At 42.5% G+C, this 23,633-nt stretch overlaps 1 protein-coding gene across 3 annotated transcripts in view; it reads right to left on the reverse strand.

Annotated features, from left to right (window-relative positions):
• Faf2 (Fas associated factor family member 2) overlaps positions 1-8,782 on the reverse strand; it is a 42,210-nt gene extending 33,428 nt beyond the window's left edge. For 2 of the 3 annotated variants that reach the window (XM_059262913.1, XM_059262912.1), the window contains exon 1: positions 8,659-8,782. In XM_059262913.1, the coding sequence (XP_059118896.1) occupies positions 8,659-8,721 (63 nt within the window). In that variant the 5' untranslated portion in view covers positions 8,722-8,782. Of the gene's footprint in view, positions 1-407; positions 547-8,658 lie in introns of all 3 variants that reach the window. The other variant, XM_059262914.1, reaches the window with a different exon arrangement.
• Positions 8,783-23,633: the final 14,851 nt, after the last annotated feature.

Below are 23,633 nucleotides of genomic sequence, written 5' to 3' on the forward strand. Positions count from 1 at the left end.
TCCAATATACAATGGCACAAAAAAAAAAAAAAAAATTCATTCATTCAAAAAGGGAAAATGGAGTCACAAGAAAAAATTATTAGACCAAAGCAAGATCCAAACAAATCCTGCATCTCTGTGTCTAGGATCTGGGTCTCTTGGTCTGGGCTCCAATGGGTCTGGACATACCCACCTCTCTAGTTCTGCAGCTGCAACACACACGGCCCCTCATTTGGGCCTGGCCCCTCATTGAGAGGCCCCACTCTTCCTGCAGCTTTCCTTGGCAGATGTCCCACAGTACTGCCATCTCCAACATCCTGAGGCCTCACTGAAACTTAGGATCCATCTTCAAAACTGACTACGTCTTAAGGAGCCCAGCCCTTGAACTTGCTTAGCACAAGAGGCTGGCCTTGAACTCATCTTCTTACCTTCACCTCCCAAGTACTGAGATTACGGGGGTGTTTCTTTCATGTTCTCTTATCCTTCCACGGTATGCCATAGAGTAACGAAATGCACAGGCTCTTGACAGTACAGATCTTTCAAACTTGGACTTCTCAGCCCCTAGGACTGGAAGAAACAAATCTTTGTTCCTTATAAATTACCCATCTTGGGTGTTCTGTCATAGGAGAACAAAATGTACCAATACGAGGTGGATTCTCAGCCTCTAGAACGGCAACATCCTTCACTTCCCTGGTCTAACTGAAACTTTCCTTTTCCCTGAGGACACCCCCTCCTTGGAGCCTTCCTCCCACATTTTCTCTACCCTGTGGATGTGGAAATGAGACAACTGTCATCTTTGTTATCCTCTCCTTACGAGTCCACCTTCAGGAAGAGGTGATAAGGAACTTTACTAGTAGGAGCACTTGCCCGACACAGCGGGAAGCCCCTGGTTCGTTCCCTGGTAGGAGGAAAAAAACACCACCCAAAGCACCAAAACCCAAACCTGCCACATAGTTATTTCTAACAACCCTACTGTCAGCAGTTTAAAACAAATTAACAGGAGCCAAAAAGGTGATGCCAGTGACAGGAGAGTTCGGGAACAGAGCTAGACTTCCAGGTCAAACCTCAATTAACCAACAACAGAACTTATTTGTTTATTTGGAACCTTGGTCAAAGTAAATTCAATAATGTTCAAACAATATCAGATTACACTTTTGTTTTTTGAGACAAGGTTTCTCTATGTCGTTTTGGTGCCTGTCCTGGATCTCACTCTATAGACTAGGCTGGCCTCGAACTCACAGAGATCCGCCTGGCTCGGTCTCCTGAGTGCTGGGATTAAAGGCGTGCGCCACCACCACCCGGCCACTTTTAAATCTCAAGGTGTAATCAGATGTGAGGCACTGGGCTAACCCCTAACCCTGCGGCCCCCACAAAAAAGAAAAACTATACCAAACATGTACATGTAAACATTTTTGGCTCATTATTTCTTTAACAATACAACTATTTCGGTAACACTTATTATTATATTATAAAGCATACAGGAAGATGTATTTAGATTATATACAAATGCAAACATTTTATATAAGGAATCTGAGCATCTTTAGAATTTGGTACCAGTGGGAACTCTTGAAACCAATTCACATCAGATACTAATGGTCACCTGCCTATAACTCCTCCACTCACCTCTGGACAGATAAGCTATTCATTTCTGGGGTGAAATCACAGTTCTCATCACACAATAACTACAAAGCCCTTCACAATCTAGAAACTTTTACCCAAGAGAGAAATTCCCTTAAGTGAAAGCCCTTCCTCTAAACTCCCGAACTTCTCCAGCATGCTAAACACCCAATGACCGTCATGTTTCATTTGCTGACTTCAGCCTGTCTCTCCCTACTAGAATGGGAGTTTCATCAGTGTAAGACCTGTGCTGAGTATACTACTGTATCCAGTGCCTACAACCAGAGCTGAGTTTACTGAGAATGGGATAAGTCTCTATGTACAAGGATATACACTGCAGCATTATTTGTGGTAACCAAACCAAACCAAACAAAAAAAGAAAGAAAAAAGAAAGAAAACATATTTGTCCAAAAACGTCATGGTGGTACACACTGCACTGGGAGGTAGTGGCAGGTGGCTCCTCGTAAGTCCAGGCCAGCCTGGTATACATAGCAAGATCCAGGTCAGCCACTTACTCTGTAACATGGGGAGACATTGTCTCAAGTTGATTAATTAATTAAAAATAATGCTTAACATTTGGATATTTAATATTTGCCAATACTTCAGCTATATTAACATTTAAACAGCAAAGCAACCTTGTGAGATGGATAATATTATTAGTCCACAAAGAAACTATGCCACAGAGACAAATTAAATGATAACTTGCCCAGAGCTGAAAGTTAGTAACTGGAGAAGGCAGAATTCGAATCCAGGCAGCCTTATTCCAGAATCAGTCTTCACAAGCAAGCATTTACACACTGCTGCCTTTCACAGTACACACATGTCCCTGTAAGAGAAAGACATTCTTTTGCCCAATGAGAATGGGAACTATAACCAGTCAATTAACTGAAAGCCCACTGAAGGAATTAAGCATCCCATACATTGTTGTACTTCATCTTAACAAGCACACACATCCAGGCAGCAATCTTCTGATGAACAGGAACAAGCCCACTGGAATGCTTGGATTTTTCTAGCAAAAGCACATTGTATTTATTTTAAGGAGAATGCAACCTTAAACACCTGCCAATCAAGAAGTGTATAATCCCTTATCTCAGGCACTTTCTTCAAGTCATTTAGTTAGCTTATCTAAGACTAACTGAACACCAATTTTCCCCAATAACTTATCCCCTTAGAACCTTTCCAAAGCATTTAAGCTAATTTCATAGAAGCAAAACAGTTTTTGTAAGTATTTTACTCGTTCATATAATATTTAATTAAATTTCTATGACAAACATCAGTACACAGTGGTTCAGAGCAAATATAAATGTTGACTCTTGTCAACAGCACAATTCAAGGAATGGGCTACATGTATTTCAGTGGGCTAAGGTTCCTGCCACATAAGCCTGATGTTTAACCCTGAAACCCACGTAAGGGTAGGAGAAAAAGTTATCCTGTGATCTCCATTACATATCACGGCATAAATAACAATAATGAAGGCTACAAAGAGAAATAAGGGAGCACATTTGAAAAACCACACTTGAGCTTGGGAGACAGTGTCACAGTTGAAGCACTGCCGCCCAAGTGAGGTCTGGATCCTCAAAACCCATGTAAATGCCAGGTGGACACAGAGGCCACTTGTAATCCTAGCCCCGGAAAGCATAGATGAGGACTCCCAGAGCAAGCAAGCTAGCAAGACCAGCCTCATGGTTTTACTGAGAGACCTGCAACAATGGTAAGGTAGAAGAGCAACTGACCATGATTCCCAGTATCAGTCTCAGACCTCTACACGCACACCCACACACATGTACAAAAGTAAAAGTGCCCAGACACATACACGCACACAAATAGAAGAAAAAATAAATAAATAAACAAAGCCCACCAGGGGCTAGAGAGGTGGCTTAGCTGTTAGGAGCACTTGTTCTTGCAGAAAACCTGGACTTGATTCGAAGCATCCACAACTATCTATCACTCCAGTTCCAAGACACACGAATCAGACATGCATGTGAGCAAAACACTCAAACACATAAAGAGAAATTTAAAAAGATCTAAAAAACATTCTTAAAAAATAGATAAAAACTAGATCTTAGAAAATAGAGGCTATCTCTTATACTCAGTGACGTGAAGATTAAGGTAAGAGGTCTTCTAAATTAAGCATTTGTACATATAGAAGGAAAAAGTACATAAAGATACACAACAATCCCAATGTTTATTTGATGACATATTGTCTAGGATAGTCTATACATTGTTTGGTAGGGTTTTTTTTTGTTGTTTGTTTGTTTTTTAAAGTAACAATAAGTCAAGTTTGGAAGGCAGAGGCAGACAGATGGCTCCAAGTTCAAGGTCAGCTTGAGTACCAGACAGGGCTATATAATGAGACCCAGTCTCAAAAACAAAAAGTTTATGCCTTTAATCCCAGCACTCAGGGAGACAGAGGCAGGTGGATCTTTCTGAGTTTGAGGCCAGACTGGTCTATAGAGTGAGTTCCAGGACAGACAGGGCAACACAGAGAAACTCTGTCTTGAAAAACGAAAACCTAAATAAAACAAAACAAAAAACAAACCAACCGAACAAGTCAAATGTGGTGGTGGTGCATGCCTAGAATATCAGCTCTGCCTGCAGGACAATTTTGAGTTCAAAGATCATCTGGACTATATTGTGAGACCTGCCCCAAAAGGAAGAAAACAGAGAGGTAAGAGTGAGGTAAAGGTGGGTTAAACAAAACTAAGGATGCATGAAAAACCCTTATGGAAACTCACTAGTTTGTAAGCAAACTAAAAAAATAAAATTAAAGGGGGAGGGGAACAGAAGAGATGGTTCCTCTCTTGCAGAGACCCAAAATTCAGTTCCCAGCAACACCTCAGGCAGCTCACAACAGAGGCGCCAGATCCCTGGAACTGGAGCTGCAGGCAGTTTTTTGTTGCCCATCATAACTAGGTGGTAAGATCCTACTGTTGAATCCACAGCACACTTTGATTAAAGGACACAGAGAAATAAAACTGGAACTTGGTTAGAAAACACCCTCCTTACTGGCTAGCGTCCACAGTGCCAGAAGATGCTATGCAGGTCACTGGGGGGTGGTCTTAACTCAGTGCTGAACTTTATGTGCTAAAATACTAATTTGCCAGGCCAGGTATGACCACTGATGCAATAGAGGCTTGATTGTTTAAAGGTAACCAACTACTTCCTAACTAGATTTGAGACCTACTCCACAGGAGTAAAGTCATGCCTGGTACTATAAGACTGGTCAAAGCCCGGTTCCGATCATTGGCTCTAGCAGGGAATTTAGTATTGTTGTTCTGCTGAACGGCATGCTGTCCTAAATGTTTATGTTTATATCCATAGATTAGTGCAACTCTCAGCCTTGGCCGGGAAGCTTCTTTCTGAAATGGGCAGCAGTTAATACAGAGACCCATAACTGTCAAAGGGCTGAGAATAATTGACTATTGAGTGCTCAACTCTAAACAGGACATTCCTATCAACTCCTTTCCTCCCACCAAGCTCAGGGGACACTGCAGAAGGAACAGTAAGACTGTGAAGAGCTGAAGAGTGCTGTCCTCTAGATAGGACACGGCCCTTTCACTCATGAACTCACTTCAAGACCACCTGCACAAAATCAAGCTCAGACAGGCTAACAGTACAGCAGGCAGCAATAATAAACTTAGTCGATTACCAAAAAGACATCAAGGTGGGAAGGGAATGTGTTGGGAGATGTCTGGTTGAGGAGAGGAGAGAAGTGGGGATGAATATAATCAAGATACATTGTATAGACCAGGCAAGGTGGCCCACACCTTTAATGCCAGCACTCAGGAGGCAGAGGCACCAGGATCTGAGTTTGAGGCCAGCCTGGTCTACATAGTACCAGGACAGCCAGTGCTACATAGAGAACCTGTCTCAAAACAAACAAACAAACAAACAAACAAACAAAGAAAAATCTAACCCAGTCATATGTCACAAAAAGAAACATAAGAAATCTCAGATTTCCTGAAATGCTTTAACTTTTACTAATTCATTTATTTAAGCTCTTTGAGACCTCACCTTGAATGGTAACCTAAAATTCACTATGTAGTCCAGGCTGGCCCTGAACCTATAGTAATCCTCTTTTTTTTTCCTTTTGGCTTTTTGAGACAGGGTTTTTCTGTGTATCCCTGACTGTCCTGGAACCAGCTCTGTAGACCAGGCTGGCTTTAGAGATTCGCTTGCCTCTGCCTCCCCAGTGCTGGGACTGAAGGTGTGTGCCACCACTGCCCAGCCTGTAGAAATCCTCTTAGCCTCTCAAGTACTAGCACTGGGATTACAGGTGTGAACCACCATGCCTGCTCAATGGTGATCCGTGAGATGTGGACACACTGAGAACTAGCCGTCAGCAGTGCCACCCTGTTCTATTCTGATACCCGTGGAGATACTAAGCACACGACCCCTATTGCTAGAGAAGCAAACCCCAAACCCAGTGTTGTTACTCCCTGGTTAAAAACACTCTCATGACTGCCTCCACCACAGACTTGAGCACAGCACTGCTAGGTCTTCAAAGTTTGGCTCTCGGTCGGTCCCGACACAGCCACACTTGCCCATCTCCATGTGAGAAGCCCGTTTTCTCAGCTTGGAACATCCTCCTGCCCACCATCTGCTGAAATTCTATTCCTCCTTCAAAACTGAAAGGCATTGCACTAAGAGCTCGACCGTTCAGTCCAGAGCTAGAGCCTCTGGAATTCCACTACTTGAGCAAATAAATCAACAAACCTGTTTCTTTACCAGATAATGATAGAAGGCAGAACACCATTTGTATTTATGAGGTAACTGTGTGGATTAAGCATAACGGTTATACATCACCATAAGGCACAGTAGGTAACAAATATTAACTTCTAAGCCATTCTTCCTTCCCCCTTCAACATCAGTAAGTTTACTCTTCCCTAAACTCCAATAGCAAAGACAAAGACATACAGACACACACAGACACACGCCCCAGGGAGCTTTCTAGGCACTCCTATGATTCATGTTATGTACCCTGGCTTCAACATCAGGATATGAACATGATACTTATGAATGTGGATTTCTAGATATATGCAAGGCACTGTTTTGCATTATCTGACCTCTCATACCTGTTTTCTTCAGTAATAGAATGGCAGTTAACCCTTTACAGTCTTCTAAATTAGTTTAAGGTTATAATGCTTGACATTTGTAAATGTCAAGCAATATTTAGCAGCAGTCTGAGATGATAAATCTGATCCACACTTGCTTACAGAACACAAAAATACAAAATGCATTTTCTTAATAAATTCAATTTCATAAATCCTGACATGACCTTAATTCATCTTACTACACTACTATTAAGCTGCTAGCCACCTCTCTTCTGACGATGTCACTGAAGACCAGGAGTTCCTTAAGCACTTTGTCTCACAAACATTGCCATATATTCACACATGTATTTCTAAGTCACCACAATTTACAACTCATACCTCATTTCACAAGTGGCTTACCCTAAGAGTTGTAAAGTGTAGTCTGTGCAAGTTAAATAAAACCCTGAAAGTAGTGGTCTACAAAGAACTGAAGGCTGTCTCTTCTTTATTTCTAATCTGGTATCATTAATTTCTCTATTATAAACTCCACTCAAATAGCAACTAAGTCTATGATAGTATTTTACCATTTATACACGCCCAGCACACTGCTTAAACACACACACACACACACACACTAAACATCACAGCAGTTACTGCCCACTCTTAACTATACACTCTTAACACAGACCATATAGCAGAGACACCAAAAGCCCACCAAAGGCCCAGAGAAGACTGTGCTTATGTGACACCACCATTTATTAGCTGTGTGCCCTAAGCAATCTGTTTGTTCCTTTTGTTTGGAAAAGGCTGGCCTCAAACTCGGAATCCCCCTGCTTCCACCTCCTGTACCCGGAGATTACAGTCTCGGGCCACACCCACTGGTGCTACTTCTTAATAATCCTCATCCATGTATGAGACAGGGATTGTCACAGTACAAACGCCATAGGGCTGTGTGTTAAACAAGGTACCATGCTAAACGTTAGTGACGTTCTCACAACATCACAAATATTTAGTGGGCGGTAGTCTAACAAGCAGTGTCTGTCACTAAGATTTTTCATTTAAAAAAAAAAAAAACTACTCAAAATGAATAGTTAGCACATTTCCTCTAAGGAAACGAGTTCTATTAACTTTAGTTCTACCTGAAGTTAAATGTTCATTGATAGCAGCAACTGTTCAGGCACATTTTACTGTTTACAAAGTCTTTTTAATACCTTGTAACATCCATAAACTGTAGTTTACCTCCAAAACATCCTCAAGGGAACAGACATTTTGAAGTCATGCATTTAAGAACTAAGGCAATTGGCTAATAATGCCATGGTTACCACCACGGTGGCCTCCTCCACCTCGGTTAAGTGTTTAGAGCCCACCCCCACCCCCGCCCCTTTATTTTGTTTAACATCCACTAATAGGAGGCCGAGTCCTGCAAGTTGCCACCCTCCTCAAGCATAGTCAGCAGTTCAGGAGAAAGCCGAAGGTAACAAATCCAGTCAGACGCCATCGATGGTACTTAATGTTGCATTATTTTCCGCATGTGGCGTCCGCCCACATTTCTAGGGCAGGTGCCAGGTCTGTGTGTAGGTGCGTCCTTCCCTACTACAGCCCTCAACACAAGACTAGTGACAAGAGCCCCTCAGCAAACGTCTGTGAGCAGCACGGGATGGTGGTCGCGGTCAGGACCCGCGAGCCGACTCTGCGATGGGGACTTAGTCTCTCTAGCACATCAACAGTCGATGGGCGGAGAGGGTCTGGCGGGTTAACCAGGCTGGCAAGGATTGCGGACCCGCGCCGCTAAGGGAAACTAAGGCAGCTGACGCACAGTGGTCGAGCCCGGCTGGCAGCAGTGGCTGGAAGGCTGGGCACCGACAGAGGTTGGGGGCCGGGGAAATCCGGGCAGTTGGCGTCGGGGGGAGGGGGCCGCCTGCCGGTCTGAAAAGGGGCCCAACCCCAACCTGAGGAAGATTTTGCGCTCCTCTAGGGCCCCACTCCCCATCCCGCGGCGGCCTCTGCTGCACCGAGAACTCGCTGCTACCTGAAACTGCAGCAGCTTCTCGGTCTGCTCCTGAGTTAGATCCTGCTCCTCAGGCGCCGCCATTTTGCCGCCGCCTCTACGCTCCTGACCCGTCCGCACCGTCACCCGCCGGAAGTGACCTCAGGTGCAACCACATCCGGTCCGAACCGCCGCCGGTACTCAACTGCGTCTGCGCGCGCTAACTCACATACCCCGGTTCCGAATCTCGCCGCCAGAGAGCGACATTCTCGAGTCTATGCCGAACAATTCCGGAAACTGCCGAGGTAGTGAAGCTGTCAAAGATCGAAGATTGCTGAAAAGATGTCAGAGCTCAAAGGGTCCCAATAGAATTCCAGTAGCTGCGAAAAGTCCCGCAGTCTGGCTGCTGCTTAAACATTTTCCAACCATTTCCGATATTCTTGAAGATTTCTCAGGAAACTATTGTTTTGACGAAATAGCACCAGTTTGATGCTTAATCCTTTTTCTAAAGCAGGCTGCCTTGGAAGGGGAAACTGGGGAGGCTTTGCTTCCACTTGTTAGGAGTGCTTGTAATCGGGTTAATGGTGCTCCCGGACCCTCAGAGCTCTCTCTGCACCCGGGTGGCAGCCTCAAGCCCAGGATCTAGACCACTCGCCCTTCATGCCTTTGACAGACCAAAGGTAGATTCTTGGTCTGGGTCCAGGAGACTTGACTTTAAGTGTATTTGACACCTTGCAAATGACAGACATCCTGGAGCAACCACCTGGACTCTGTGTTACTTTTTGTTAAATGCGATTAATTTACAGCCTCCTTAGGCCTCCCCTTCCTTTCCCTGGGCCAAAGAGGCACGCTCTCATAACTCCAGCATTTGAGAGGCTAAGGCAGGAGGATCTTGAATTCAAGGCCAGCCTGGGCTACATAATGAGACCCTGTATCAAAACAACAAAGCCAACCAAACAACACCCCCCCCCATTCCCATTTTTTCTAATCTTTAGACTTCTAGAGTAACACCGTTCAATAAAAATATGTGGACCACCCGTGGAATTTAAAATAGTAGTCACACTAGGGAGAAGTGAAATTCTGCTGATGGGAATGTAAATTATTAACCCATTCACTATGGAAATCAGTATAGACAGAAATCAGTATAGCCGGGTGGTGGTGGCGAATGCCTTTAATCCCAGCACTTGGGAAGCAGAGCAAGGGGAATCTCTGTGAGTTCCAGGCCCACCTGGTCTACAGGGCGAGATCCAGGACAGGCATCAAAACTACATAGAGAAACCCTGTCTCCGGAAAAAAAAAAAAAAGAGGGGGGTAATCAGTATAAAGATTCCCCTCAAAATTAAAATTAGAACTACTACCTAGGGGGCTGGAGAGATGGCTCAACAGTTAAGAGCACTGGCTGTTCTTCCAGAGGTCCTGAGTTCAATTCCCAGCAACCACATGGTGGCTCACAACCATCTGTAATGAGATCTGGTGCCCTCTTCTGGCCTGCATGTATACATGCAGGCAGAACACTGTATACATAATAAATAAATAAACTTAAAAAAAAAAAACTACTACATAATCTAGCCACACCAGTTCTGATATAAACCTTCAGGAATCAAAGTTAGTTTACTATAGAAATACCCATATTCTGGCTGGGCAGTGGTGGCACACGCTTTTCCATCACCCGGGAGACAGAGGCAAATGGATCTCAGTAAGTTAGAGGGCTGCCTGGTCTACAGAGAGAGTTCCAGGACGGCTAAGACTGTAACACAGGGAAACCCTGTCTCAAAAAAACGAAAAAAAATTCCCATATTCACATATTTACTGATGCACAATAAATTATGGAATCATCCTAAGTGCGTGCTAATAGATGAATGGATAAAGAAAATTCTATATATAGCTGGGCATGGTGGCTAACACCTTTAATCCTAATATTCTATTGGCATTGGCAGGTGGAACCCTGAGTTCCAGGCCTACCTGGTCTACAGAGCAAGTTTCAGGACAGCCAGAGATGCACAGAGAAACCCTGTATGAAGAAAACAAAGCAAAATTTTGTATATGTACAGTGGAATTTTATTCAGCTATAAAGAAGAATGCGCTTACGTTGTTTGCAGGGAGATGGATGTGACTAGAGACCATCATGTTAAGTGAAGTAAGCCATGTTCACAAAGTATCCTGTGATTTCTGTCATATGTAGAATCTAAAACTGAAAGAAAAAGGAGGATTAGCAGGGATGATGGGCAAAATGGGGTGAGGAAAGGGTTAAGAAAGGATAATGAGATAATCAAAGTATACTTAACATACATATGTGGAAATACAGCTCAATTGGTTAACTGTCTGCCAGGCTAGCACCAGGGCCTGAGTTCAGATCCCTAACACTCACATAAAGTCAAGCCCTGCCATCCAGTGGTAGTGGCTTATGCCCTTATTCCCAGCACTTGGGAGACAGAGGCAACAATCTCTGTGAGTTCAAGGCCAGTATGGTCTACAGAGTGAGTTCTAGGACAGACAGAGCTACACAAAGAAACCCTGTCTCAAGAAGAAGCAGAAGGAGGAGGAGGAAGAAAAGAAAGAAAGAAAGAAGTCAGGCCCTGCAGTGTTGATCTCTAATACCAGTTCTGAAGGACAGAAGACAGGCAGATCCCTGGAACTCATTGTCCAAACAGCCTAGCCAAATTGTCCCAAATTTGGGACATAGCCCAGCCAGCCTGGCCCAAAAAAGTGAGGAAGGGCTGCAGAGATGGCTCAGTAGTTGAGGGCATGTGCTGCTCTTGCAGAGGACCTGCATTTGGTCCCCAGCGTCTACACCAGACAACTCATAAACTCCAAAAGTCCAGTTTCAGGGGATCTGATGCCCTCTGGCCTGCTGCTTGGGGATACATCTCCCTGCCACGATGAACTCTTATCCCTCGGAACCATAAGTCAGTTCACACTCTTTCTTCTGTAAGTTGCCTTGGGCATGGTATTTTACCACCGCAATGAGAAAGTAACCAATATACATTTGTTAATTATGTTCTTCTATAGATATTAGGAATTCATCCAAGAAATACTTACTCAATGTTTGCTTTGAGGACAGATGTCATCAAAGATAAATGGCACATAGCTATTGTCCTCAAAAAACACACAGATAAATAGAAAATTAAATGATTTCATCAACTCTCTGGAAGTATTTGTGCGTGTGTGTGTGTGTGTGTGTGTGTGTGTGTCTGTGTGTGTGTGAAGTGTTATTATGTCCTGGATCCCAGTCTTTTTTTTTTTATTTTTCAAGACAGGGTTTCTCTGTATAGCCCGGGCTGTCCTGGAGCTTACTCTGTAGACCAGGCTGGTCTCAAATTCACTGAGATCTGCCTGCCCTTGCCTCCCAGGTGCTCGAATTAAAGGCGTACACCACCACTGCCCGGCCTGGGTCCTAGTCTTATGCCTATACCATGCCAAGACTTGTGACTAACAATTATCTCAGAGAATTTAATTTGTATTTGTTTCTCTAGTAATAAGGTTTGCCAATGTCTTGTAATTTTTTAAAATTTATTTTGTTTTATGTGTATGGGTGCTGTGGGATGTTCTGTATGTCAAATGTGTTGCTCTGATTGCTTAATAAATAAAACACTAATTGGCCAGTAGCCAGGCAGGAGGAAGTATAGGCAGGACAAGGAGAAGAATTCTGGGAAGTGGAAGGCTGAGTCAGAGACAAGCAGCATGTGAAGATGCCGGTAAGCCACGAGCCACGTGGCAAGGTATAGATTTACAGAAATGGGTTAATTTACGATATAAGAACAGTTAACAAGAAGCCATTAGGCCAAACAGTTTAAATAATATAAGCATCTGTGTGTTTATTTTATAAGTGGGCTGTCAGACTGCCGGGGCTTGGCGGGACCCGGAGAGAAAACAATCCAGCTACATATGGGTGTTTTGCCTGCATGTATGTGGGTGCATCACTTTCATGTCTGGTGCCCTCAGAGGCCAGAAGAGTGTATCAGATACCCTGGAATTGAGGTACAAAAGGTTGCGTGCCCATACCTGCATGCTGGGAATCAAACCTAGGTCCTCTGGAAGACCAGACAGTACTCTTAACTGCTGAGCCATCTCTCCAGCCTTCCTTTTTTTAGTTTTATTTCTTAAATTTGTCCTATCAATTTTTTACTTATTTATTTTATCTGTATAGGTGTTTTGCCTGTATAAATGTTTGTGCACTATATTCATACCTGGTGTTCTTAGAAGTCAGAAGAGGGCATTGGATTCTCTGGAACTGGAGTAATAGATGGTTGTAAATCATCATATTGGTGCTGAGAATTAAAGCTAGATGCTCTACAATACAGGTTTTCTTTCTTTTTTCTTTCTTTCTTTCTCTCCCCCTCTGTCTCTGTCTCTGCCTCTGTCTGTCTCTCTCACTGTCTGTCTCTCTGTCTGTCTCTCTCTCGTTCCTTTTTTTTGCCAAGGTTTCTCTGTGAGACAGTCCTGGAACTTGCTTTTCAGGCTGGCCTCAAACTTACTGAGAACTGCCTGCCTCTGCCTCCCAAGTGCTGGGATTAAAGGCGTACACCACTGCCTGGTGCAATACACATTCTTAACTGCTGAGCCACCTCTTCAACCTCTTTTATTTGGTTCCTGATGAAGAACAAATTCTGTCCCACAAAGACATGGAAATCCAAGATAAATCCCCATTTTTTGAGTAGCTAGAACATGTGATATTTTCTATCAGTTGAGAACACAGCAATTTGATTACTGCATACAGTACATGGTGAAATGTGTGGTGGTTTGAATAACAATGGTCCCCATAGGCTCATAGAGAATGGCACTATTAGGAGGTGTGGCATTGTTGGAGTAGGTGTGGCTGGAGGAAGTGTGTCACTGTGGGAACAGGCTTTGAGATCTCAGAAGCTCAAGTCAGTCTTTTCCCTGCTACCTGTAGATCAAGATGTAGAACTCTCAGCTCCTTCTCCAGTACCTGTCTGCCTGCATGATGTCATGTTTCTCGCCATGATGATAATGGGCTAAACCTCTGAACTGTAAGACAGCCCTAATTAAATGTTTTCCTTTATAAGAGTTGCTGTGGTCATGGTGTGTCTTCAGAGCAATAAAAACCCTAACTAAGACACCATGTTGGCAATAGTTTTTAATCAGCTATATGTTGAAGATCCTTAGGCTTCTGAGAAGGCTATCAGGACAGATAGAATAAGCTAGGCTTGGAGGCTGAGTTCTACTTTGTGTAAGTCACAAAATATATCTCCTGCTTTTCAAGAAGATTTGAGTACAAATACTGATGTCAGTAGGTGTGGCGGTGAATGCCTTTAATCCCAGGACTCCAGAGGCAGAGGCAGGAGGATCTTTGTGAGTTTGAAGCCAGCCTGATCTATACAGTGAGTTCCAGAAGAGCCAGTGCTATGTAGAGATACTCTGTCTCAAAAAACCATACACACAGCACTTGGGGAAGGAGCTGTCTCGACCAGCACGACCCGAACATTCTGCATGAGGCCAACCCAGGGCCCAGCTGCCAATCCTACGAAACCAAACAACTTGGAGGTGTTGGTGAGATTGCCCTACTGAACAACCCGCTCAGCTGAGATCCATTCGGGATTGGTTTCAGAAGCCTACAGTCTTCAGTCTGAGGAAACAAGATCAGCTGAGGAGTTGGCGAGCAAGCAAAACGCGACCTGAGAACACAAAAGAAGGCTGTCCAGCCACCCAACCAGATCACCAGAATCATAAGCGCAACCTAAACTGACAGGGCACAGGTAAGCCCCCATCTCCGGGCCGCAGACCAGGTCTCTAGTCCCTAGGCCGTAGCCATCGGAGTCCTAGGGACCAGACAGCTACCTTTCCCTGCTTCCCCACCAAAAAACAAAAAATAAACAAACAAACAAAAAAACCCAACCCCTACGAACCCAACAACCACTGGAGCCATAAGCCCACCCTGCACCAATTGGGAACAACTGCTCCCTGAGACAGAACCCACAAACACTGATTGGATGAAGCTGCTCCCGGAGAAGCAGAGCCTAACAGCACCAATTTGACAAGAACTACTAGTGGACTAAGACTATCAATTAGAACAAGAGAGGCACCTTCAGACACAGACACAGCCTACACCGAGTGGAGGAAGTGACGAGTAGATGCCAGTGCAAAAATACAGGCAACAACATAAAGACCTATATGACAACATCAGAACCTAGTGATTCTACACCTGCAAGACCTGAACATACCAAGGCAGAAGAAGCAGAAGAAATCAATCATAAAAATGACTTTAAGAAGATGATAGAGGCCCTTAAAGAGGAAATGAAAAACTCCCTTAAAGAGGAAATAAAAAATCCCATAAAGAAATGGAAGAAAAAACAAAAAAAAAAAAAACTGGAAGAAATCAAAGAAAGCCAAGAAAAAGTAATTAAACAGATGAAGGAAACAGTTCAAGATTTGAAAATTAAAATCCAGACAATAAAGACACAGACTGAGGGAATGCTGGAAATAGAAATTCTGACTAAACGGACAGGAACTACAGATGCAAGCATAACCAACTGAATGCAAGAGATGGAACAGAGAATCTCTGACGTTGAAGACACAATAGAGAAAATAGATTCGTCAGTCAAAGAAAACACTAAAGCCAAAAAAGTGGTGACACAAAACGTCCAAGAAACTTGGGACACCATGAAAAGACCAATCCTAAGAATAATAGGGATAGAAGGAGAAGAATACCAACACAAAGGCACAAAAAATATATTCAACAAAATCATAGAAGAAAACTTTCCTAACCTAAAGAAAGAAATACCTATGAAGAAACAAGAAGCTTACAGAACACCAAATAGGTTGGATCCAAAAAAAAAGTCCCCTCACCACATAATAATCAAAACACTAAACACACAGAACAAAGAAAAAATATTAAGAGCCACAAAGGAAATAGACCAAGTAACACATAAAGGCAGACCCACCAGAATAACACCAGAATTCTCAATAAAGATTATGAAAGCCAGAAGGTCCTGGACAAATGTTATGCAGACACTAAGAGACCACGGATGCCAACCCAGACTATTATACCCAGCAAAACTCTCAATTACCATAGACGGAGTAAACAAAATATTCCATGATAAAACCAGATTTAAATAATACCTATCAACAGAAAGCACTAAAAGGAAAAATCCAACCTAAGGAGGTTAAACACACCCATGAAAACTCAGGCAATAGATAATCCCACACCAACAAATACCAAAAAAGGACAACACAACACTACCACAAAAAAAATAATAACGGGAATTAAAAATCACTGGTCATTAATATCCATCAAAATCAATGGTCTCAACTCATCTATAAAAAGACACAGGTTAACAGAATGGATACAAAAACAGGATCCATCCTCTGCTGCATACAAGAAACACACCTGAACTTCAAAGACAAACACTACCTCAGAGTAAAGGGCTGGGAAAAGGCTTTCCAATCAAATGGAGTTAAGAAGCAAGCTTGTGTAGCTATCTTAATATCTAATAAAATAGACTTCAAACTAAAATAAACTGAAAGAGATTGGGATGGACATTACATATTTATCACAGGAAAAATCCACCAAGATGAAGTCTCAATTCTAAACATTTATGCCCCAAATACAAAGGCACCCACATTTATAAAAGAAACATTACTAAAGCTTAAATCACACATCAAACCCCACACACTAGTAGTGGGAGGTTTCAACACACCACTCTCACCAAAAGACAGATCTACCAGACTGAAACTTAACAAAGAAATAAAGGACCTAACAGATATTATGACTCAAGTGGACTTAATAGATATCTACAGAACATTCCACCCTAACACTCCATGGAACCTTCTCGAAAATTAACCACATGCTCGGTCACAAAGCAAATCTCAACAGATACAAAAACTTTGGAATAACCTCCTGTATCTTATCAGACCACCATGCCTTAAAGTTAGAATTCAACAACAACAAAAACTATAGAAAGCCTACAATCTCATGGAAACTGCACAAAAAAAATAGTCAACAAAATCATAGAAGAAAACTTTCCTAACCTAAAGAAATGCCCACCTGAAACACCAATGGGTCAAGGAAGAAAAAAAGAAAGAAATTAAAGATTTCCTAGAATTCAATGAATATAAAAGCACAACATACCCAAACTTATGGGACCCTATGAAAGCAGTGCTAAGAGGAAAATTCATAGCACTAAATGCACACATAAAGAAGATGGAGAAATCTCATACCAATGACTTAACAGCACAACTGAAAGCTCTAGAACAAAAAGAAACAAACTCACCCAGGAGGAATAGATGCCAGGAAATAATCAAATTGAGGGCTGAAATCAATGAAATAGAAACAAATAAAACAATACAAAGAATCAATGAAACAAAGAGTTGGTTCTTTGAGAAAATCAACAAGATAGACAAACCCCTAGCCAAATTAACCAAAAGGCAAAGAGAGAGCACCCAAATTAACAAAATCAGAAATGAAAAGGGAGACATAACAACAGACAACAAGGAAATCCAGAGAATCATCAGGTCATACTTCAAAAACCTGTACTCCACAAAATTGGAAAATCTGGAAGAAATGGACAATTTTCTGGATAGATACCACATACCAAAGTTAAATCAAGACCAGATAAACTATTTAAATAGACCAATAACCCCTAAAGAAATAGAAACAGTCATTAAAAAGTCTCCCAACCAAAAAAAGCCCAGGACCAGATGGTTTCAGTGCAGAATTCTACCAGATTTTCAAAGAACCAATTCCAATACTCTTCAAATTGTTCCACACAATAGAAACAGAAGGAACATTACCACACTCTTTGTATGAGGCTACAGTTACCCTGATACCCAAACCACACAAACATGCAACAAAGAAAGAGGATTACAGACCAATCTCCCTCATGAATATTGATGCAGAAATACTCAACAAAATATTGGCAAACCGAATCCAAGAATACATCAAAAAAATTATCCACTATGACAAAATAGGTTTCATCCCAGGGATGCAAGTATGGTTCAACATATGAAAATCTGTCAATGTAATACACCATATAAACAAACTGAAAGAAAAAAACCACATGATCATCTCATTAGATGCTGAAAAAGCCTTTGACAAAATCCAACACCCCTTCATGATAAAGGTCTTAGAGAGATCAGGAATACAAGGAACATTCCTGAACATAATAAAGGCAATTTACAGCAAACCAACAGCCACCATCAAATTAAATGCAGAGAAACTCAAAGCGATTGCACTAAAATCAAGAACAAGACAAGGCTGTCCACTTTCTCCATATTTATTCAATATAGTACTAGAAGTTCTAGCTAGAGCAATAAGACAACAAAAGGAGATCAAGGGGATACAAATTGGAAAGGAAGAAGTCAAACTTTCACTATTTGCAGATGATATGATAGTATACATAAGTGACCCCAAAAATTCTACCAGGGAACTCCTACAGCTGATAAACTCCTTCAGTAAAGTGGCAGGATACAAGATCAACTCAAAAAAATCAGTAGTCCTCCTATACACAAATGATAAAAGGGCTGAGAAAGAAATCAGATAAACATCACCCTTCACAATAGCCACAAATAATATAAAATACCTTGGGATAACACTAACTAAACAAGTGATGGACCTTTTTGATAAGAACTTTAAATCTCTAAAGAAAGAAATTGAAGAAGATATCAGAAAAATGGAAGGATCTCCCATGCTCATGGATAGGTAGGATTAATATAGTAAAAATGGCAATCTTACTAAAAGCAATCTACAGATTCAATGCAATCCCTATCAAAATCCCAACACAATTCTTCACAGACTTGGAAAGAAAAATACTCAACTTCATATGGAAAAACAAAATCCCAGGATAGCTAAAAGAATCCTGTATAATAAAGCAACCTCTGGAGGCATCACCATCCCTGAGCTCAAGCTCTACTATAGAGCTATAGTAATAAAAACAGGTTGGCACTGGCATAAAAACAGACATTCAGACCAATGGAATCAAATTGAAGACCCTGACATTAATCCACAGACATGTGAACACCTGATTTTGACAAAGAAGCCAAAACTATACAATGGAAAAGAAGAAAGTATCTTCAACAAATGGTGCTGGCATAACTGGATGTCAACATGTAAAAGATTACAGATAGATCCATATCTGTCACCGTGCACAAAACTCAAGTCCAAGTGGATCAAAGACCTCAACATAAATCCAGTTACACTGAACTTGATAGAAGAGAAAGTAGGAAGTACTCTTGAATGCATTGGCACAGGAGATCACTTCCTAAATATAACACCAGTAGCGCAGACACTGAGAACAACAATTAATAAATGGGATCTCTTGAAACTGAGCTTTTGTAGGGCAAAAAAACATGGTCAATAAGACAAAAAAGACAACCTACAGAATGGGAAAAGATCTTCACCAACCCCACATCTGGCAGAGGACTGATCTCCAAAGTATATAAAGAACCCAAGAAACTAGACATCAAAATACTGAACAATCCAATTAAAAAAATGGGCTAAAGAGCTAAACAGAGAATTCTCAAAAGAAGAATTTCAAATGTCTGAAAGACATTTAAGGAAATGCTCAACATCCTCAGTCATCAGAGAAATGCAAATCCAAACAACTCTGAGATACCACCTTACACATATCAGAATGGCTATGATCAAAAACACTAATGATAGTCTATGTTGGAGAGGACGCGGAACAAGGAACATTCCTCCACTGTTGGTGGGAATGCAAACTTGTACAACCACTGTAGAAATCAGTATGGTGGTTTCTCAGAAAATTGGGAATCGATCTACCTCAAGACCCAGCCATACCACTCTTGGGCATATACCCAAGGAATGCTCTATCATACCACAAAGAAACATGCTCAGCTATGTTCATGGCAGCACTATTTGTAATAGCCAGAACCTGGAAACAACCTAGATGCCCATCAACTGAAGAATGGGTTGATAAAATGTGGTACATATATACAATGGAATACTACTCAGCAGAGAAATACAATGACAGCATGAAATTTGCAGGCAAATGGATGGAACTAGAAAATATCATCCTGAGTGAGGTAACCAAATCCATAAGGACAAACGTGGTATGTACTCAATCATAAGGTATATCATACTAGATATAAAGTAAAGGACAATCAGACTGCAACCCACAGGGGGAATCCTAGGATGACTGTGGCTTATAATAAGTTTTGGTTTTACTCGATCACTGGGCAAGCTTCACTGAAACATTTCACTATTAGGAGAAGAATTTGTACTGTATCAAGCTGATAATAAATTTTTTTTAAAAAAACATATACAGAGAGAGAGAGAGAGAGAGAGAGAGAGAGAGAGAGAGCACTGTTGATATAATCATCAGTTGACTGTGACTACAGCCAGTTAGTTATTTCCTCTGAACCTCAGTTTGTTCACCTTTACCTGTAAGTATTGTTAGGATCCTGTACATGCGCAGCTCGGGGTCTTGTGTCTTATGTTATCAGGGGGCACTGTGACTACATGGTCATGCAATCTGCACCTTAAAAAAGCCGAACGCAGACCCCACCCCCTCTCTCTGCTCTGCTCTGTTCCCTCCTCCCAGGCCTGGCTCCCCTCTCTCTCCCCCGCCCCCGACCCCTTTTCCCTCCTAATAAAGCTCTCAAAACTACCACTGGGTTCTGTCGTAACCATGACCTTTCCACGTGGTAACCAGCGCCACAGCCAGCGCCATTTATCCTTTATTGGTGCCATGGACTCGGATAGGAAATTCCAGGGCTGAACGTTGTCAGAAACCTAACCAAGGACCTGCGACTACCCTGCCCGCTAAGTTTTTTTCACACCACTGCCACCACGTCTCCCACCACCACACTTGAGTCCCCTGCAGTTTCCTGCGGCTGAAGCCTGAGCTATATTACTTGCGCCGGACCCCTGAGGAGGTCCTCAGCTGTGTACCATGACACATTCTATCTTGATGAAGTATGGGTTGCTGCCCGGCTCCTAGGGGGGGTCTTCCAGTACATATGCCCCAGTCCTTACCCTTATTGTGAGGATGGATCAGGTAACCTGTGCTGTTAATGCCGATTCGAAGACTGCCTATTCTCAAGGACACTTGAGATAGGAGCCTGGGATCTCTTTCGGTGCTGCAGCCATGGGACATAGGGGCAGATACCAGTAAATCTGGCCACATAACGGCTTCACGGGAATTATCTAACTTCTGACAGTGAACAGGCAAATGAAAAGAGTTACCTTATCCCTAAGCGTTCTACCGAAGCTCTGAACCTCACCCCCATCCCCCTCTCCATTTCTGGTTCTTTCTCTGCCATGTGTAACCACTTCTGCCTATCTGACTTCTGCTTTCTGCTCTCTGGCATTGGGCGGGCTTTAATTCCCCTTAACTCCTCCCACTGATTCTTAAGCTGCAGTGAGAGGCACAGACAGGTCTGGAAGCAGTCTAGGATACATGCAAATAAATTTACGATCAGTTCACACCCTGCCTCCTGGCGGGTCTTCCTAAAACTGTCCTCAAGCCAGCAGATATTAAAAAAAAAATCAAGACACGGAGTAAAATCTGTCTCTTGTCCCCAAGACCTCCTTGACATAGGGCTAAAACTTAAGCATCTGGAGAGTAAGACTCCTGACCCCACAGGCAATGAGAAGGCAGAACAGAAAGTCAATAAAAAGACAGACACACACAGGAAGTAGGTCTCTTTCTGAGGGGAAGGATGACAGCTGCAGTGAAGGGTAAGAAAGGTTTTTTAGCATCAGCTCTTAGCTACTGCTCTGACTTCTTGGGCTTTTAACTCTGCATTTGGTTCTGTGTTTCTTATTTAATAAGACTATTACATCTACAGGCTCATTCGCAGGAAACCCAGAATGCAGCATGGAAGTCATTCATTTCTTTCCTTCTGGACACCGGAACCACTAACCCAGTCCTGGGATTTTTGGGGTCTCACCTCTCCTCGTTTCCCTATTGTTGGGGTAGGGAGGACAGCTTTACCCACTTCACCAGATTTAATTTTACTTTCAGAGTTACTTAATGGGAAAAGATTTTCCAGCTAAGATAGGAGCTTTCATTTCATTGCTCCCTCCATGTGCCTCACTCCAGACCTGTCAGGACTGCTTCTCTTCCTCATGCACACAGACAGAGCCCTGATCTCCGCCTTGTCCCTAATTCCAAAGAAATAAGTCCTCATGTACTACAAGCTTTTCTCTTCCCAGTTCCCTCTTCTAATTAACTGCTCAGCTAATGGCTGCTTCAGACCACCACAGAACTGGAGTCCAGGGATCATCAAGTAAGGAACTGTAACAGCTAAAAGGTATTTATACCCCCAGACCCAAAAGTGTCTGGGTTCTACAAAAACAGACTTTAATATAACCATCCATTACTGTTAAATGCTTTCAACAATTGATCACCTGTGTCACCTGGATGCTAAACTCATAAAGGAAACAGGTGCCTTAAATGATCTGTCTCTGATAAAGCTTAAAACCATGTTGCAATCTCTCTGTCTCTCTCATTAACACTAACCAATATAAGCAGAGTACTAAACGCTACAATGGTCACCAATTTTCTTATGGCTGCTTCTTAACACATTTAAAATTTTTCCCAAGCTCCAGATACCAGCTTAAATCCATCTGGACAGGTTGGAGCTACTTCAGGCGTTTTCTGTCTCACCAGCATCCTGTCAGACACAAAAGCAGCCAGAGTGCCAAGCCAAGAGGGATGGATGGCTCCAGGGCAGCAGGACAGCCCACCCTCCCAGGATACCTGTCTACCTCGGAAGGCCCCCCCATTCTCCCTAAGAGCCAACCAACGCCCACCAAGTCAGCTGGAAGCAGTTTTTCCAGGAGAAACGATGCCCCTATTCCTAGTCATTAGCTTTTTGTAATAAGCAAAAAGATTGGAATGTTAGGCTCATGTTACAGGTACAGCTCGGGGTCTTGCATCTTATGTCATCAAGGGGCACTGATGACTATGTGGTCATGCAATCTGTGCCTTAAAAAAGCCGGATGTGCCGGCTGGTGGTGGCACATGCCTTTAATTCCAGCACTCAAGAGGCAGAGGCAGGTGAATCTCTGTGAGTTCGAGGCCAAAAAAAAAAAAAAAAAAACCAGACGTCAACCCCACCCCCTCTCTCTGCTTGCTGCTCTCTCTCTGTTCCTTCTCTGCTCCCTGCTCTCTGCTCTGTTCCTGCCATCTTTCCCTCCCCCCAGGCCTGGCTCTCCTCTCTCCTATTCCCTCCTTCCTTCTAATAAAGCTCTCTGTAACTCTAGTAATCGTGGCCATGGCTCGTAACTTTTCTGCCAGTGACCAGTGCCACCAACAGCACCATTTATCTTTCAAGTATACTGATATTATACCTGTCACACAGGACTGTGACAAGGCTTAAATTGGAAGGCATCTGAAATGGCATTGGTGAGTAGGGTGACAGACACCATACCATGTTGCTGTAAGTACACACGCCACTTTGTATGGGCTGATCCTGTGCCACACCATAAAGAGACTTTGTCAAAAGCCTTCATTCCAACCCTCTATCGCATAAGCTGTTGTTATGGTTACTGAAGTGGAGCAGATGATGGAGTCCATCTTAGGAATTATAGACAAAAGAATCTCTTCACCTGCCTGTTCCTGAATAACTAGTCAGAGGCTTAATATTAATTACAAACTGTTTGGCCTATAGCTCAGCCTTATTATTAGCTAGTTCTTATATCTTAAATTAACTCATTTTTTGTTAATCTTTGCATTGCCACATGGCCAGTGGCTTACTGGTACTTTCATATCTTGCTTCTTGGGTGGCTCACTGGCATCTCCCCTGACTCTACTTTTTTACCTCTCCATCTTCAGTTTGAATGTATTGCCTAAACTTTTTCTGCTTCACCATTGGCCAAAAGAGCTTTTTTTTTTTAATCAACCAATGAGAACAACACATATTCACAGCATACAGAAAGACTTTCTATAGCATTTCCTGTTTTCTGTCTAATCAGAAAGGAAGGTTTTAAACTTATTTATTTATTTATTTATTTATTTATTTATTTATTTATTTATTTATCTTGGTTTTTGGAGACAGGGTTTCTCTGTGTGTAGTTTTGGTGCCTATCCTGG

Source organism: Peromyscus eremicus, chromosome 5 (genome assembly GCF_949786415.1).
Source record: "Peromyscus eremicus chromosome 5, PerEre_H2_v1, whole genome shotgun sequence".
NCBI lineage: Eukaryota > Metazoa > Chordata > Mammalia > Rodentia > Cricetidae > Peromyscus > Peromyscus eremicus.